This window comes from Bradysia coprophila, unplaced genomic scaffold, assembly GCF_014529535.1.
Source record: "Bradysia coprophila strain Holo2 unplaced genomic scaffold, BU_Bcop_v1 contig_732, whole genome shotgun sequence".
In the NCBI taxonomy this organism is placed as follows: domain Eukaryota; kingdom Metazoa; phylum Arthropoda; class Insecta; order Diptera; family Sciaridae; genus Bradysia; species Bradysia coprophila.
Window position 1 is genome coordinate 5,780,524 of NW_023503972.1, and position 20,126 is coordinate 5,800,649.

Sequence of the window (20,126 nt, forward strand, 5' to 3'; positions counted from 1 at the left end):
TAGACTCTGGCTTAGTGTTAAACAGAGTAACGTGCTGCATAAGTTCTGTGTGCTCAGCACTAAAGTTATTTGATATTTCCGAGGTATACTTACAATATTAAGTTGCACACATATTATGAAAGAGACTGAGTCGGTTGAATGGACATGATATTCAACATGATGATAAATGTAAATGGTTCAAGTGCGGAGCTACCTATGGAAGTTGTAGTAGTTTTCAATAGAAAATTGTTGTAATTACAAGTACCACGAAACTAGGCCCCACCTCTTGGGTGGGTCAGGTCCCTTGACTGGCTTTTTTTTCTTTCTATAATTCCAGTCTTAGTTTTCCAGCCATTTTTAAATAAGGTGGTGTTTTTGAGATAACAAAACTAAAGTCACATCTTTTATTTAGAAAACAGCAGATTCACATGCTTCATTTTACTCATATTTATTTAATTTCCTGAAGAAACAAAAAGAGCTATGAGTTGTAGGTCCAGCGAGCGATGTCTTACTCCTAATATGAGTCTCCTATATAGTCTACTAAAAGCGCTGAACAGGTGGCGCATTTCTTGCCTGTGAAAAAAACTCATGTGAATTACGGCCCTCGCTTCGCTCTGGCAAAGTTCACCCTCGTGCAAACACTTTAGGAACGAAAAAAAATTGTCGTATATCGCAGATTACCAGTCCAATAAAGTCCAATGTTCGAATTTAACCTCAGGAATTACGATACTGGTCGAAAACACTTCATATTTTCAAATCTGCAATTTTTGAAGCCTCTGAGAATTACTCGAGTTATCGTGTTATCAAGCAAGCAAGATTGTTTTAGACTTCTAGATTGTTCGACCAGAAATCCAGATTCACTTACTCGTCGAATAAGAAATTTTTCTGGAAATCCGTTGCAAAAATGTCGTAACAAGTTGTGTTTACAATTCCAATTACTCCAACCTCACTACTCCAATATTAACCATCTACAAAAATTACTTAAGTTATCACGATAACAAGGAAAAGCGTCTGAGTATAATTTCTCCCATATCTTGTAAAAACGATCACAAAATTATAGTTTTACTCTTTACTCTTTTACTCCATTACGAGTCGTTTATATTGTCTTCTAAAAAGCACTACGAATGGAAGGTCCAGCGAGGTACGTTTAACTCCTAATATGAGTCTACTAAAAGCGCTGAAAAGGCGGCGTATTTCTTGCCTACCTCTTGAAAAAATAAAACTCGCGTGAATTACGGCCCTCGCTTCGCTCTGGCCGCAAAGTTCACACTCGTTCAAACATTTTAGGAACGAAAAAAATTCTTTTAAGAATACGATTTCACCCAAAAGTTGTCGTATATCCCAGATTACTAGTCCAATTAAATTGCAATGTTCGAGTTTAACCACATGAATTTCGCTACTGGTCGAAATTGATTTTTGAAGCCTCTGAGAATTACACGAGCTATCGGTTTCTCAAGCAAGCACGCAAAAACTCTTTTGGGAAGTACTTCTAAACTGTTAGACCAGAAAACCAGAATTTCACTACTCGTCAAATAAGAAATTTTTCTGGAAATCCGTTGCAAAAATGTCGTGGTAATAACTTGTTACAATTACAATTACTCCAAACTCACTACTCCAATATGTCATTCTCTGTCAATTAAAACAAAAAAATTGAAAATCGGGTAAAAATTACTCAAGTTATCGCGCGGTAACAAGAAAAACCGTCTGTGTAGAATATCTCCCATCTCGTTGTTCGAATATTATCCATCAGCAAACTCAGCCTCAAGAGTTTCAATCTTCGTCGATTAAGACAAAATCTTTGAAAATCGGATAAGAATTATGGAAGTTATCGCGGTAACAAGTAAAAAACTCTCTTGAGAATTACTCCCAACTCATTACTCCAATATTGCCCATCCACGAACTTAACCTCATGATTTTCATTCTCCGTCGATTAAAACCAAAATTTTGAAAATCGGTAAAGAATTACTCGAGTTATCGAGTCCACAAGGAAAAGCGTCTGTGAAGAATTTCTCCCATCTCGTTGTTCTAACATTATCCATCTGCAAACTCAACCTCAAGAATTTCAATCTTCGTCGAATTACACAAAATCTTTGAAAATCGGATAAGAATTACGGAAGTTATCGCGGTAACAAGGAATAAAATTCTCTTGAGAATTACTCCCATCTCATTACCCCAATATTGCCCATCTATGAACTTAACCTCATGATTTTCATTCTCCATCGATTAAAACCAAAATTTTGCAAATCGGTAAAGAATTACTCGAGTTATCGAGTCCACAAGTGTACGGACGTTTTCTGTATTTAACGTTTTTTGCCAATGTAGAACATTTTCAAAATATCAAAGTGAACTGAGCGTTACGGACATTTAAGGGTATTTTCTTTCATAAGACCCTGACTTTCAGTCAAGGGAATAATGCACGGAATCTATATACGTAATACAAAACCGTTCTTGTTAAGTTTATGTCAGGAAAATATGAAAAACCTTTATCTGTACACGATATTTTACATGAGTATGTGGAGCGTCGTATAAACAGACAAAGAGCTAATAGTTATTTGTTAACCAAGGGGAGAAAATAGGAAATTCCAACCAGGGCGAAGTTGTCCGTGTTAGAATTTCCTTTTTTTTCCCACGAGGTGAACACAACCACGACAGAGAAAAGTTAACCAGGCAGGAGCGCTTGTTTGACTAGGGACCTGAATAATCTAGTAGCCCTTGATATTTTGCGAATAAAATTTTTCAATTTATGTCAGTGTTCATTTGAATTCATTTTCATCCCATGTATTAGGTCCCTTATTTGACGTTTCGAAAATGAACCGCTACTGCCTGGTTTATTTTACTCTGCCGTGACACAACGTTTTTCATGCTTGAGAGTGAGAAAACAAGTGTAAATTACGAAAAATGAATTTGAATTTAATTTTTGTCAGTGAAGAAAATTTTCTCCCCGCCAAGAATATCTCATTTTCTTCCCGCAAATGGGGTGACAAAACAGTGTTTTCTCACCGCAAGCATGAAAAATAATTTTTCAAGGATTTTTTTTTTGTTTTAATCCACATTCTATCGAAATGCATTGTCATCGTCGCAACTATAGATGAAAATAGAGCACATAATATCTGCTAGGTGTGTACTCAATAAGAAGAAAAAAAATCGTGTCAAATATTACCAGTGCGCTCGAAATTAATAACAAACAAAGAAAAGAAAATCCGATAATATGTCGAACAAACTCTATGCAATTTTACGAGCAAAGCGTATGATGCGATAATAGGATTTATTGCTTTAACATCCACCAAGCTCGGATTTTCAATTATTTTAGACATTCCAGCTTAAGGGATTATCTTATTACTGACAAAATCTACTACGATCTGATTTTGAATTTATCAAATTTTGTGTTAATACAAAATCTTATGGCGGCTGCGCATTCAGTTGTCTCTACGAATATCGAATCGTGTGGCGTCATACCACCCCAGCTGTTGTTTTAATTATGCGAATACAAAGAGAATTGTTTGAAATAAATTAGGGTGGAATCTATTGTGGAATTTTATCGTATATTTCGAGTAGACGTAAATTTTTCTAGTTGCAAAGGTTCTTCAGGTCAGTGATAGTAAAGTGTAACTTTAGCCAAGCGATAGAGGTAGAGGCCCAATTCAAGTTTTCGTTTGGTTGGTCAAAAGATTTTTTTTTAATTAGTAGCTGTGCAGCTAGAGAAAGGAAAAAGCGATCCGCTCGCAATAAGTTCAGTATTACTCTAAGAGGTTTTGCAGTTTAGGATAAATGCAAGCCTTGCATTGCATGGTAAGAATTTCTTTCGTGAAAATACAATTTTCGTAATGCTATGAATATGAAAACACGACAGAGTAAAGTGAACCAGGCAGGAGCAGACGACGGAAATACATTCAAAGGAGAGACCTAAGTCCCGTTTAGTAAGCGTTTTGCACCAAAATCTACGTATCGATTTAGGTCTCTTGTCAAAATCGACTGCTCTTGCCTGGGTTACTTTACTCTGCTGTGATGATAAGCGTAAAAGTGTCATTGTAAGGAACAGAGATGGCGAGCAATGTAGTGCTCACCAGGGAATATTTTTGAGAAATATAGGAAATGTGAAGAATTTTTGACGATTTGGCCCACACTTCGGAGATGGAAAGTCATTAATGGAAACGAAACTGAACTGGCCAGCAAAAATGTCACCTAAAAGCTCTCTAAATTCTTGTATCTGATTAGTATGTAAATGAGTGAATATTTCTCGGAAACAGTGTAGTACTGTGACTGTACTGGGACTTCAGTGACAGAACTCTACTGACTTTGTAAATGTCAAACGTTCTAGGACCATCTTTCTTGGGACAATTGTACTATAGATCATCTACACTTAACACTTAACAGTTATTTCAAACGTAACCTCATGTTAGTCTCGTTCAATTGTTTGAGTTTTTTAGACGTGGATGTCACGTCACAGTCATAGTCACTTCTCACTGTGACTATGAACAGAATTTGAATCTACTTGAAGGTGATCTATACCTCCGACTGTACTATTACCTAGATGTTAGTTGGGCTCGAGCCACTTGAGAAGAATTGTCTGTATAACATAAAAATTGATAATTGTTATTACCGCATCCCACCCATCTTCCTCTCAGGATTAGTGTCTATCATTCAGTGATATTTATACAAAATAAAAAATATTTCCCGCCACAATAGAATATAAATGCCAAGATTGTAAAATGGAAAGAAAAGCAAAACTGGGCCATTCATCATCACGTAACATATTTATTCTGTGATTCTTTTTTTTTCTCCACGTCTCCACGCAAATTCTTTTGATATAAAATTAAAAACGAGAATATCCAAACATTTTGGATGGGTGCCAACAAGAACAAATCTTAGAGAAACCAATTTTGCTGGAAATAAATTGCTTTCAATTCAATTAAATTGTCGGATAGAGCAAAAAAAAACCGTATTTATAATAGACTTTTGAATTTAATTCTGTAAATATATTCTATGCCAGTTGTGGGGATTGTGGATACACATTCATTTCGTATTTAATTTAATTTATTAAAAATAAAAATAAAATAAAATTTCCCTTCATTTCCAATTAAATATTGATTGAACAATTCACCTGTTTACCAATTTAAATTGTAAAATTATACTCGCTTTGATTTAATTGATTTAAAAAAAAATGTTTTCCGCTCTCAACAAAGCATTCAGTGGCCTATTTACTTTTTCGCAATTCAATGACGGAATCCAAAAGAAGTGTGCGAAAAAAACTGTTTTACTGACAAAAGCACGAAGGTTATCAATGAATTGAACTTTCATTTCGATTATGATTCGCTAGACTTTTTCGTGTGTAAATAGATTAAAGTTAACACGCTTGGTATATGTTTGTTAGGTAGGAGGAAGCACAGTTTTCAGAGGGTAAAATGCATTTGTGCCAACTACTAAAAAACAAAATCCACTGCGACCCGCTGGACAAACGAATAATACGATAACAAATTCCTAATTCCTAGCTCTATCAAGTACTACTGTCACCATGGCCTAATGAGAAGATGTAATTAACTTCTCCCAGTTCGAAACGTCGAACGTCCTACAGGCTTAGTAGTTGGAGGGATCTTATCATAGTCAAACCCATGTTTCCGTGGATTCATTTTTATATTCCCAGAAAGATAATGAAACCAAATATCCAAAATATCTTTCGAAAAAATAAAAATCGAGGAAAAGGTGACCGAAAATGTATTTAGCATTAATTAAGAAGAAACTTACATTTTTTTAAATGCATCGGAAATTTGAGTAGTAAATTTTTCCATGAATATTGCTTTGTACTCGTGAACTTTTCAACTTGACTTCGAAATAATTTTCCAAAATTCGGCGATTAGCAGACTAAACTTATTGTAAATTCAATTTTATCGGAAAATTTCAAAAATAATTTAAATCGATTGTTACCCAGTCCGTGTTATAACAAATTCGAATTTACTCATGCCTAAAATTAACTCTCGACGTTGTGAAGTTGACTGAATCCTAATAAACCATTTCTCGACAGCATCCATAATACCTATATTTCAGGACTGAACATGTTGTATAATAGTAATGTCGGGATGGTCTATTGGATGGATTTTTCTAAGATTAATGAAATTATTCATTTTACCCCGGTAGACGACGTTTTGACACCGATTCCGGGTCGAAACTACATAAATAAACGTTAAACTGCTGAATGTGTCGATTTTGTAATGATTGTGAATCGAAAAGACTCGTGTTAGTCCGTGTTAGAATGTCCTTTTTCTTCCCGAGGTGAACACAACGTTTTTCATGCTTGCGAGTGAGAAAACGAGTGTAAATTACGAAAAATGAATTTGAATTGAATTTTTGTCAGTGAAGAAAATTTGGTATCGAACACTCAAACGACAAAATCATTAGATAACAAACTGGAGCTTATACAATTTATCAAGATGTATCCCGATCATCCCGATGTATAGTATGATGTATGTACACAGAGTATCAGCATACACACAACCGAATAAATAAAAGCTTTACCTCTTTTTCCATTCACTGTGTGTTTGCATATAAATATCCTATACCGGTACTTCTGTTTAAATAAATCCATAGCATCGTTCAAAGGCTGATATTACAGGGAAAACATTTTGAAAAACAAAGAACAACATTATCATAAATAACAGAAATGTAACAGAGTGGGAGAGGAAAATGAGAAGATGAAAAGAAAAAATGATATGCCAAACTATGGATGTGTATACCTAATTGGTATAGGGTGTGTCGATTTTTACTTAACTTCACTGGATATTCGCACTTAATGCTTAGTTTCCTCTTACCAAAAAAGTACTCCGTGTGAGAGTCAAAATTAAATTTTTTCAATTTTTTCTTTGTTTATTTGACAGCTCGCTCTCTCACGGCTCTCTCACGGCTCTCTCACGGAGTACTTTTTGTTGAGTGGAATGGACACTTAAGTTGCATGCTGGCAACTGGAAAAGTGCATCTCAAGTGCCAATAGTATGAAGCAACATTACGATTTTTTATTGACTTTAACTTATTCGATCAAGTGTCAAGTTAATTTCAGTGTCCGTTAGCTTATTAATCAGATGCTCTTTTCTAAAAAACATGAAAAAAGTTTCGAGGGCCACATTTCACCCGAGAAAATGCAATTTCCAACTTTTTCCCAGGTAAAAAAAAAACGTTTAACCCAACAAATGCTTCCGAAGCTGAGGAGAGAAAATAATAACTTGCTCGTCTGCGTTGTGAAATAGTTAGTTACGTATCTGTTGTGGACGGTATATTTTAGGCAACTTTGCGAGTGGTAGCCCAAACGAAGTGAGGGCGACAAGCGAAAGGGCCTAAAATAAACCGTCCACAACAGATGCGTGTACAACTTTTCATGCTGAGGGCCTAAATTACGAGAAAAATTCCATAAATTATGCCCAAGTCATGAAAAAGAACTAGCGCTGAAAACTAGAAAGCTAATGCAGCAAACTTATTCCGATTCCTAGGGTTTCGTAGACCAGGCGGACATTGTGGAAAAATCTACACACCCTAAAACCCACTCAGCGTATTGTATATTCAATTGTAATCTATTAGATATGTCAAATGATATTGCGCGCTTTTCAAAGAATTTGTACATGTACTGTACTGTACATGTACTCCCTCTGTATGTTTTATATTTTATACGATTTGCTGGCGCATAAAACACTTTAAATTACTAAAAAATCTTGCACATTTTTGTTTGACGTCCATAAATTGTGTTATAATGTTTTTATGGGGGGGGAGTATATAGTGAGATAAGGACTGGGAAAAGGATGTGGAATTGTTGAAAAATGAAACAGATTAAATTTCTGTTTCCATAGAAGCACCCTTGAAGAGGAGACAGTGTAGAATGTTCAGTTCGTTGATGTTATGTATTTCAATTATGTCCACATATTTTCAAGGCATATATCATGCTCAGTACAACAGTAATATATGGCATTTAGACCCAATAAACGATCCAGAATTTAATAGTAGATTATGCATCACAGGGTGCGAATTCTCGTGAATTTAAGAATTCGTAACTCGACAGTCACCCATTATCAATTTACGAAGTCTTAAATTGACGACAATCGGCGCTCAGTCCATATTTCGACTAGTTTAAAGTTATGGACCAAGCCGAAGACGTATTAGTACATAACCGCACGTAAAATTACTGTCAAAAGGAAACTTTTTGCATCAATAATTTTCAGTTGCATTTGAGTGCTTGAGAGATCCATGTCACAAGTCTACTTTTTCAATTTATAATATGGGCCTGAGTAATAAATGATTATGAAAATTACGGGTGGATCGGCGCAAACAGAAGGTGGGACTCAGTTTTCATATTGAGTGCTGCTGTATCGTTGCTTTAGTATTTGGCAAGGGTATCACGATATATTCATTAAGTCTGTTACATCTTTTGTTTCATGTGCAATGTTCGATACAAAATCTTTTACTTCATTTGTTTTACAGCTTTTGATATGAGTTTCGCGATATAAAATCACATTAATTGAAACACCTTTGATCAGACCAAATTAACCAAACCAGACCAGACAACATTTTTGTAGTTGTTGCTGATAACGTTGATTGGAACGATTTCAACAAAATCGATGAACTGTGGAAACATTCAAGAGTTAACTTAAATTAGTCCGATTGAATGGAGAACGTTCGTTTTATTATTCTGTGTTCATCAGAAATTGACTTCTAGTGAATACGCGTTTAGAACTCTAATTTCATGCTTCTCAGAAATTCATTTTGAGTGAATGAGCGAATGAACAAATGAACCAAATTTTATTTCAACGCTCGTGAATAGAGGCAATTCACTTTAAATAAAAATTAATTTACAGTCGTAGGACTGCAGTTGTCTCTTAAATTTTTTTATTTATTTTCATAGGATCAACATGCCGACGGTAGTGATATCAGGCAATTTTGCGAGTTGTAGCTCAAACGAAGTGACAACTTTTCACACCGAGTGCCTAAATTACGATAAAAATTGTGAAATTTATGCCCAAGGCATGAAAAATCCATTACAACCGTATGATTTGTGCAAAAACATATGAACCACTGAGGGCAATGCCAAAACGATGGAAAAATGACGCTACATTTAAATTCATCCAAAATAATAACTAGGTAACATGGATGTGCATACTATCTGTTTTCATATTAACATACCGCGGTATGTGCTGGCATTTCTATATTGCTCACAGTCGAACAAAATTGAAATTTATACGAATATTTCTTCTCTTGTGGATTGAATTTGAAAATATTGCGAATATTTACGCGCAACAGAAATAATTTCGACGATATATATACGACTGGATGGGTCTATATGTTACTTGTTTGTTGTTTTTTTTATAAAAATTTATTCTGGTGAAATCGCTATGGTATGTATATAGCTGCGCAAAAAATAATATTCAGCACTTTACATATCACACAGTAAACAATTTACGTAACGCCTAAATACTGTAATCCACTCAAACAATGCTGCCAGCTCAAAATTATTATCCTGTCAGCATGATTTCCGAAAAAATAAATCTTCTTGCATACATAAAATATTTTCGTTCTTGTCGAAAAAATAGTATTAACGAAATGGTTCTATCAATTTGCTCCACTATATGTTCACAGTCCTCGGCGAATTCGTATCTCAATATGGCAAAAGTTGGGACTAAACAATACCCTCTCTAGCAACCAAACTACTATTATTAAGGTGGTGAAAGAATCAAGTAGCCTTTGGTACATGTACATTACAGCGTAGTCAGTCAAAATGTAAAGTCTTCCATCTGGATTTTTATTACAAAAATTTTTTACGAAGAATTTATTCTAATTAGTTATAGATTTTTACGTGTTACGGCATGTTTCATTTTCATTTACATTGCCTAATCACGTAAAGCATTGTACTTACGAGGTTCCAAGTTGTTATTTGACAAGTGGGGAATACAGCCCTCCCCTTCGGGTCGGGCTGTAACACCCTACTTATCAAATAAACAACTTGGAACCTCGGAAGTAATATACTAATAACAAATCAATAGTAGTTTACATGCTACAGCTACATGCGTCGAAAACCGTACTTTTCATGTTTCAAGCACTACCTTCGACGCCCTCAGCATGTAAAATCCATTACATAACTCGGGATAAAAAAGAAAAGTCTCGTTTTAGTGTGTTTATTGACCTCAGCTTCGCCTCGGATCAACAAAATTCACTTGAAAACTCTACTTCCCATCTTTTTATCCCTAGTCATGTAAAATACTATTTTTTGTTGCATCAGTTTTCCGATTTTATTTATGAATTTCTTAGTGTCCTCTCTCCCATTGGTCCGAACGTTTCGAAAGCGATAGGAGTGAATATATGTAGTCACGTTTTAATGCCATGTAATGATTATGTTTATGACGTTCTGATTGGTCTGCCACTGAGCCAGCGATTTTCGCTGATTGGGCCAGGTACGATGGACCAACAGTGTAGCCAGATGTAGCCTCCCAAACCAAAGATTTTCCTCATTCTTAAGGAGTGATGGTTACACCGTCAACACGCTTTCCGTCCGATCTGCTTATTCTAGGCGGTTCTAGCATGCTCGGGAAATCGATTGTAAATAAGGCATTCAAGGTTATTTTATTGAATCCTACATGTCTCGGAATTCTGCCATAGATTGTTTGTAGAATATAAAGAAATAAGGTGTGAATTTGACACAGAGAAAGTTTGTTTGCTACAGAGAGCTGAGAGTTTGTTTGCTAGAGAGAGTATTGTATTTGTATTAAAACATAATTGAAACAAAAACACCTTCTCTCAATCATCCGAGCGCCCTTACAAAAATTGTGAAAAACCTTTAAACAATATCACAAGCAAAGAAAGGTCACGCGCAACCATAAAAGTTATAACGAGGCTCTATTTTTAGTGTGTTCACAATAAATGCAAACGAGAAATGCAAAATATTTTGATTGTACAGAATTTATAGTGGAAAATTGCCTGAATAGCATTCAGTTCACATGTTCCATAATGAACTCAAACGTGCTGATGATGCTATTTGTTTTAATTTCATTCGATTGTTTTCTGTTTTGTGAGTACACATACCCGTTCGTATGATAATTTGTTTAACGACAAAGTTTTAAAATGGTCGGGATATATAGTGAATTAAATTCAATTTTCATTTGTTTCAACGGTAATTCATCGCGGATGTTTGCAATTTTGTTTTCGCCATTGTTTTTGTCCAATTAAAAAATAATTATTTCGATCGAAGCCATGAGAAGAGGAGTTTGATTAGGTTTCGATTAATTAAAAATGAACGAAGAGATGGATTGAACGCCGTCAATGTTTCACTAACGAGCAATATATCGCTGAATATGTAGTAAATCTATTAGTTTTTTTTTGATTATATAACTTTAAGTCCAATAGTGTTTTTGCCCTTGTTTATTTATTCTTTACAATTGATCGTGTGAAGGTTTTTGTTGATCTTTTCCTTCGAATTGTTTGATGATGAGATTGGAGAAACACGGCTGCTCAACTCTGTAAGACAGACAAACACAAACAAGAGCCATAATAGGCACTTTCATTTGTTCATGGAGATTAGTTTATGGAGATTGTGGGCGACCCTAGTTGCGAAATGCGGAGATTGAAATAGCAGTCCATCTGAACTACAGCTCGGTCTGAAGCAGTCATTCAAGTCATATTTTAAAGAAAAGAAAAGAAATTAACCTGAACCTGGTTGTATTCAAAATAGTCAGGTTTGATTTCAAGTTAGTCCCATATCGAGATCATTCATCAATTATGTTTTTAACAGTGCTGTCTTCAAATTGAATCTTAAATAACTAGGGAAATACGCAGCCTGCGAAACTAAGGAACCTATGTTCTCGTTCTATCCACCCATTTAGAACTTAGATTCAACTTCACGGAGCACATATTTCTAGAGTTATATAAGACTCTGATGACAGCACTGAACAAAAGTTACGTAATTTATGAATGATCCCATAGGGTAATGTACCTCTGGTATATTCGCCTCGGTAAGCTTTTTCGCAGTCGCATGCAATGCAATTTAAAATTTTCACAATTAATTTTCATCCAAAAATTCACATGACTGACTTTTATATGAAACAAAGTTCTATTCACGACGCTTTATTTTGTTATGTGTGCGAAGCGAACTGGCGAGGAGAAAAAATTTTTAATTACATAAACGCTTTACGCTATTTAGTTTCCACTTAGTAAACTTACGTCGCGTCGTAATATAATTTCCCGTTGCATTAATTTGAATAATGAACTTTTTAATTGAACCAAAAAAAAGTTTCAATCTGCACATCGTGTCGACGGAATACACACGGTCCATTTTGCACCATAAACCTTACACAAAGTTTCTCTTCTGTTTTCCAGTCCAGCTAACTGAAATGTTTCTACTGGATTTATGATGGAAATTGCATCACTTGCGTGTTTAGTGACCCCGCCTCCGGGTGTAAATCAACACATTTAACACTCGATGCATCATTTTCATCAGCAATTAGTCTCTTTGGATTTACCATGACTGTAGTGATTAATGCTGACGATGTAAACAATGCATTTCTAATTTTTCATTTGAATCGAAATGTATGACCAATGATCCGGGCATCATTCATAAATTGCGTAACACTTTTTCAAGGCTGTCACATCAAAATTGAGGGTGTACGTACGACTACTTGAAGATTGTGTTCTACTCCGTATTGAGAATGGTATATTGGGGGTTCAATATAAACTTCATAGAGCTCGTGTATTCTTGTTGTTATTAAGATTCAATTGTGATGACAGCTGCACTGAAAAAGCTTTACGTAATTTATGAATGATCTCTCAGTTACAGTATTAAACTGTAAAACGGGCGAATGAACAGTGGTCAAGCATTGAAGAACACAATCGTTTATTGAAAAAGTTGGGTCGCAGTTCTGGTTGATTGTAAAGACAATTTTCTGAGGAAATACGAATTTTTGCTTGCTGCAGCCTACCAATATTATGTCTTTGCGGAGCGTCATGGACTGATTAGCTTTCGAATATCGGCGAGCTGTCGCATTTTTTTTCTCAATTAAGCGCCAGTCAGTCCTTACAGTTCTAGATTTTCTAATTTTGTTTTTCCCGGATTGGTGGCATCAACACCATTGGTAAGACCTTAAAACACCTACGCGGGTCTAGGTGTGGAAGAACCGACCCAAATATGCCTCTTTCGAACTCAAACCCACAATGACGAACCTCAATCAAAGTCAGTTCAGACTTATTCAAGTTAATAATCTCCACCTTCAATCGATTTTAACTTTTGTCGAATCAATTTTCTTGCAAGCAAGAAGTTCTGAATCCATTACAGTCCAGTAACTGCCCGAATAGCGGTGGACAACGTTTGCGTGCAAGCCTAACAAGGAATCATTGGTCCTAATTACGGAAATGAAATAAAATTTAATTCGATTTAATTATACGAAATCTCGCCATCAGCCAATCCTTCGTAATCAATCAAATTCAAGTTTTATTTTATTAATTACAAAATCGATATTTTTGATAGGCCGCACATAACACTGTGATACCACTAATGACGATAGAGAATGTAATCAGTGTCTGACTATGGTAATGGAATCGTCAGAAGATTATTGTATAAACTTTCTCAAAACATCAATTATGCCCCGACACATTTAGGGATGGCACAAAAGTGAGAAAACGAATCAAAAACCATTTATAATCACAAACGCCCAATCCATTCAATTAAGTGTGTGTGTACTCCAATGCCAGCAGAAGCGACCAGAGTTGAAAATTATCGTTTCAATTTATAGAATAAATTTTGTCTAATAAATTTTGTATGCGATATGCATAGACCGGCAACGAGCCCAGAAAATAGGAAATAAAATATTTCCCATTGTGCGCAGGGTATATGATTATATGGTGATGCCATTCGGTTTGGGATATTGTTGATTATGTTTACAACACTAACGTCCTGGGGGGAAAAACGAACTGTTGAGTTCGTTTAATTATGCAAGGTGAATTCAACAGCCTAACGAAATTTTTAATTTAATTTCTATAACCGTTAATGGCTTCATGGGTCCGCTTTATTCCCAATTACGTAATGACAACGACGATAGGCGTAATGTATGTTTGTAGCTTCAATAAGCACTTAATTGAAACACAATTTGAGTGATGAGCTTTTAGGTTATATTAGTTCAGCATGTCGTTAAAAGTCTGTTACTTCTACTGCACTTCAATGAACTGAACTGAAATTGCAACACAATTTTGTTACGAAGTGAGAAGTGTCAACAAGTTGTTTCCTTGCCGCTGTTGGCATGGCCCGATGAGATATTGGCAAAAATAATTCTTTCAAACTTTTGAGGAAATATGAAATTGCATTGCACTGTCTCTCAGATCAAAACAGAGGCAGAAACCATGTCGCTAATTTTAAGTGAGGAGGTTACGCCACCAATACGGCCCAGCGAAATAATGGCGATCGGCGTAGCTTTCTCACATGCCACCTTGGACTTTATCAATAATTTGATCTAACCTTACTGACAATTCGATCAAATGTCTTCTGTGCTCTATACGCCCACAGTAGTGTTCGAATATGTGATGCACATAAATACAACAATCTTAATCGACCGATTTATTTCAATTGAATCTGATTAGTTATAGTGCGGTCTACCGTTAACAATTGTTATCGTCGATTGTTAGGAGACGACATAGAAATGAGAGCAGTCAACAGATGATAACAATTTGCATCAAAAAATCATATTTCGCCTGATACCTCAAACGGAATTTGAATATCAACGGCGGCTCTATTTAGGCGGCTCACTGGTTATAGTTCAAAATAATTAAGAATTTTCGACTTAGAATGATCAAATTACGCGATTTATACATTCGCTTGATCCCCATGTCACCTGACTACACTCCAATTTACTGTGCTCTGATTATTAAGTTTTGCGCATTTTGTGAACCTTGTACTTGTTTCACTTTGTGCATTATCAAGAGGCACTAGAGGTGATCTTGAAATTTGCAAGAATTTAAATTCAATTCATGCAAGTTTTCTTTAGTCAGTCGTCAGTGTTCCGCATTGTAAAGTGTAGCAAAATGGAGCCTCGTTTCTCGTTCATATTTTTGTGCGTTTTAATTTACGGAAGAGTGGGTCAGTTAGATGCGCTGAAAATGCCAGATAGTTACTATGAACTTGATGGATCAACGGATTGTGAATGTACGTTGCGAGCTTTGAAAGCTGAAGGAAAACTGGATTTTGATTTTCCGATGTCGAAAGAACCACCGAAATGCCGTCTCACACTGTCAGAATTGAATCAAGCTGTGAGGGCAGACATGCGAGAATTTGTTGAGAAAAAAATGCCTAACGATTCGAATTGCCTACCCGATGAATTGGCCAAAAGCGAGAAGACAATGGACCTCATTCTGATCATGTCATCCATCCAACAGGCTGCCTTTTTTTCGGAAAGTGAAAAGAATTTTCGGCTAATCAATTTTCGAAATGAAATGCGAACGAATTTGAAGGAAATTGCGGTAAAGTGTAGGGCCTCAGAGGATGAGTTCGTTTCATTATTTCGAAAGGTCTTTGAAAATAACGAAACTCTGATTGCAATGGAATCCACCTATTGTCTGGCCAAGTATGTCACGGATAAAGAAATTTTGGACCTGCCAGACGTCAACTTAAATCCAAACAACATCAAAATCAAAAATCTCAATTGCAGCATTGTTGTGGAGGAAGAGATGCGTAAAGATGAAGAGAGAGTTCGTGATCACATAACTTTACGTGACGAGGCAGCAGTAGCATGCTTGATGAATGTTTACAAGGAAAATAAAATTTTCGAATTAGCTTTTGCTGCGCTTGTCTTGAGAGATTTAGAAATGCCAGCGGAGACGAAACAAATACAGCGTAGTAAATATGATGTAAAGCGAGCACATCTGTCAGCACCGTTCATAAACTGCTATAAAATGGACAAGGACTTCGATCCGGTCCTTTTGCAAAAAATTGAAGATGTAAATGCAAACCTTACAAAGGCCCACTTAAGTTGAAATCGTGGAAATTATGCAGATATGTAGTACAGCTTTGTTAGTTTTTATGTTTTGTAGAATAAAATGTTTATTGCACAACCAGAATTGTTATACAGATGACGCTATTTTCTGGATTGCTACACAGTTAAATTTTCCACTTCGCTTAGCACTACGTGAGAAATTGACTGGTTGAAATGTGTCACGCGATTATTTCAGACAATATCATGGAAAATGTATTACATCGACGAGCAGATGGCCATATGGTTCAGCAAAATAACTGATGTACGTATTTCGCTCTTAAATCGAATTTGAAATCGAATTTCTGAAAGCTGTGACCACAAACTATCGTCTGTTATGTAGTGGACAAAAGATAAATCATAAAACGTTTCTCGTGTTTGAACGGTTTGTAAGGTTGATAAAATTATCATTGCTCGTGTGGGTTATTCGCAGTAGAGAAATCCAATGAAGGTAAAAACCAGGTATGGCCGATTCTTCAAAATCGGTCAATTTAGCTTGAACGCACTCAATATTTTGGTCAAAATAATATGAAAATGAGTGAGTTAGAATCCGTTTTTAAAATCGCTATGTCCTCCTCGGTGACCTTAGACCTTAGACCATACCTGGGAAGTTTATATTCATTGGAGAAATCCTCTGCTGCTTGAAAAGTGAAGCTCAAATCTAATAAGTTTGTGGGACTTTCGCTCATTTAAATCATTTTTAGTAATAGAACGCACTCAATAATTACTAAAAGATTCAAGAGGTAACTGAGGTTTTCTAATAATATGTTCAATTAGAGAGACTATGAACGAAATGCTGAAAATCGAACATCTAGTTCATTCCTTGGGATATGTAATCCTCAATTAGCTCATAAAGTAAAGAATTGTTCCGGCTTTCACGTATCCATAGCGCACAAAAAGCAATCAATTCAAATTCACTTGGTTCCAAATGTTACCAAATTTAATGAACGCGTCGTTCCATTTGCATCGGTCCAATCAAGCTCTGCTAATGCAAGAAAATTCAATTTTCGTTTCATTTTCGAATGTAATTTGTACGTGCAGAGGAAATAGAAATGACCTTGCTCGCTCTGTTTTCATCTATAGAGTTGATTAACTACTAGTCGGTACATGTGTAGAATCTTGACAAAATGAATTCAAATTAAAATTCGCAGTAAATTAAATTGGCTTCAAGTCAGTCATTTAGTTTGTGGGGGCATGTATACTAAAACTATGCATTACGTTGGTTTTACATATGTGTAAAGTCTCGGTGTGAGTAGAAATGTGTAGACATGAAAAGTAAATAAATTAAGCGAGTTGAAAGCTGAAGGACTTTTCAATTTGCTCAGCTAATTGTGAGTTGTCTTTCCAGTACCTCACTGAATATAATCGTTCTGATTTTATAAAGCGCTGATAGATAGATCGCAAAGTAGACATTTTGTTCCATGACGGAGTTTAATGCATCTGCTGACTAGCAGATTTTAGTAAGATTTTCAAGTTTAAATGTGAAGAAACAGATATTTTATGGACTATTTTTCGTTAAATGGTCAGTGTAGAAATTCCTCTCCGAAATTCAAGCTTCCTCACATTCGACTATGGATGGATGGAAACATAAACTAGTGGAGAACAAGGAAGACGCTGCGACGTTAGTCCATGTATACTATTGCGTGCGTTCGGTGATTACCTTTCGAAGGAAAAGTTTTTCAAAATCGGTTGAGATTTACTCAAGTTATTCTCTTCAGTCTTCACGGAAGAGAGACGGACGGAGAGAATTACAAGTTTTTTTTGCGATTTTGCCATGGGCAAATGCTTTGACCTTACCGTCTGCTTCAAATTTCATGTGTTACAAACGGCATATTGATCCTAAAGGCCACCAGTATTTTGTACGGGACTAAACTTATTATGTGGAATAAATCAGTTCTTGACGCCACCACACACACACCAATCATTTTTCGATCAGAAATGAATTATTTTATCATCTCTTCTCATCGAACATTAATTCATTATACGAAACGAAATTCGGTTCATGTATCATGACAAACGAACAAACAAACAAATAAGTCGAATTAAATTAATGCCAATTTTGTACTTTGCTTATCTGATGGGGATGTTCATAAATTACAGCGCACGAAAGGTTTAATAGACCAAGAGATTCATTGCCGGAAAATTCATCAAAAGACACGAAACAATCAGATAGACGAAACATTCAAATTACAATCCCCAATCTGAACGTAATTATCAAACATCCCCTCCGATAGCGCAAACGAATTTGTGTGGTTGAATATCGAGAAATCGGAACAGGATGTGCCATGTAAATTGAAAATAAGTTGGGAAATGTTTGTTACATTGTGTGGGGATTGATTGCTTTTTTTTACAAATTTTTCGACTTTCGAAAGTTGTCTGGACATTGGATTATTTAAGAGGGAGTACGTTGATTGAACGACATTTTAAGGAAGACGTATAGTAAATTGCTCCCTGGTTTTGACGATTCTGTCTTGTACTATTCGTTTGATAAATGTTACAAGCTCGAATCGCAGTCAATTACTTCACAAAAATAGAAAGTGGGACGAGTTTTCATTGTAGATCGTAAACGGAGATCTAAAGCAACGTAAGTTCATGGATGCTTTTAGAAATGTTGTCTAGTGAAAGCTACCTTGATGTGAGCTAATGTGCATCATGCTGTCTTAAACAGTTCTACGGGCAATTGAATTGTTTCGGGTGATAAGAAGGCCTTCACGAGAATAGAAAGTTCAAGATGAACGAGTTCTCAGTATGTAGTTTACTTCAACTGATCTCGAGGTCACACGTCGAAACGAGAGAAATTTCAACTGAGCTTTGCTCTTAATTTACTTTTTCATTCAAAATAGTGTTACAGCTGAAACTAAGATCAGTTAAATTTAACTGTCTGTCACTCCCCCTGAAAAGGTTATCAATAAATTACAAAAAAAAAAGAGTTGACGATGTTAGTTTCTGTACAGTAAATTCAAATGCGTCTTCTCAACAGAACGATTTATTGTAGACTAAAAATTTTCTTATGAACAAATTGATTCATCGTTTAGGCTAACTGCGTTTTTCCAAATGAAAATCAAAGGTCTTTTCGATTGTATAACTAACACACCCCCTCAATCGAAACCCTTTAATTTATAAACCAGTTCTACCATCCTTCTCATCGCTTTGAACGTAATGTGCTCGATTGGAACTGTGATTACAACAATTGGCGCAACGATTTCGATCTGCATTCTCCGGACACTGATTTCGGTAGTGGCCGCTTTTTCCACAGTTGAAACAATGAATTGATTTCTTGCTGTGTACTGCCATTGCAGTAGGGTAGTCTTCGCTGACATTCTTCAGTTTCACGCGTACATCGCTGAATGTATTCGTTTTTCTCTTGGTGTCGCAATCCAGCAAACGTCCTTTCACGAATTCCATTGTGAGTTCTTCCGCCTTCATTGTTTCCAAAGCCGTAACAACGGAGTCGTAGTTGTATGGAAGTGACAATAGTAGCTGACAGATAATGTCTTCCTCTTCCATTTTCGCTCCAACGGATTTCAGGTTTCTCAAAATCTTGTCGAATTTCAATAGATGTGCTTCCAAATTGTCGTCTTTCTTCATCCTTAACGTTAACAACTGACGGCGAAGAAACATACGATTGGACACTCCTTTACGTTCGAATGCGTTGCACAAAGAATTCCATGCCTCTTTTGGATTGTCCTTATCTTTCACGTACTCGAGAAAATCATTTCCGATCCGCTGTACGATCAGTGAGAAACATTTTCTTTCTTTCTTCGTAAGTTCGTCTTTTAGCTTCTCCTTTGCTGCTCTGCTTACTTGATCGTCGAGAGGAGTTATTCTGATTTCTTCCCGTTCTTCCAACGATTGTTCAATGAAACTTTCTACGTTGTGTTCTCGTAGCAGAATCTCCACTCGAAACTTCCAATTATTGAAGTCTTTCCCATTGAAGATAAATTGCTTTCTTATTTCGTGCTTCTCTTCGTCCATTTAGATTATACTGTATAGCTGACTGCTACTAATCGTAGAATAGCGAACTGCTATTAAGAAATCTGTAGCCGACTGCTACTGGAACAATTTTGATTCTGGTAACCGACTGCCACCGACAAAATTTACTCTGGTAGCTCACTGCCACCGAACGTTCGCACTGGTAACTAACTGCAACCGGAACGTTCAAACTGGTAACTA

At 36.0% G+C, this 20,126-nt stretch overlaps 2 protein-coding genes across 2 annotated transcripts in view; one reads left to right on the forward strand and one right to left on the reverse strand.

The window, feature by feature from the left end:
- Window positions 1-20,126, reverse strand: part of LOC119084358 (Kv channel-interacting protein 1) — a 67,545-nt gene that overhangs the window by 35,992 nt on the left and 11,427 nt on the right. The window lies entirely within an intron of this gene.
- LOC119084356 lies at window positions 14,894-16,032 on the forward strand. The gene has a single exon (XM_037194301.1). It carries the CDS (start codon window positions 14,956-14,958, stop codon window positions 15,955-15,957), a length of 1,002 nt encoding a protein of 333 aa, XP_037050196.1. The 5' UTR covers window positions 14,894-14,955; the 3' UTR covers window positions 15,958-16,032.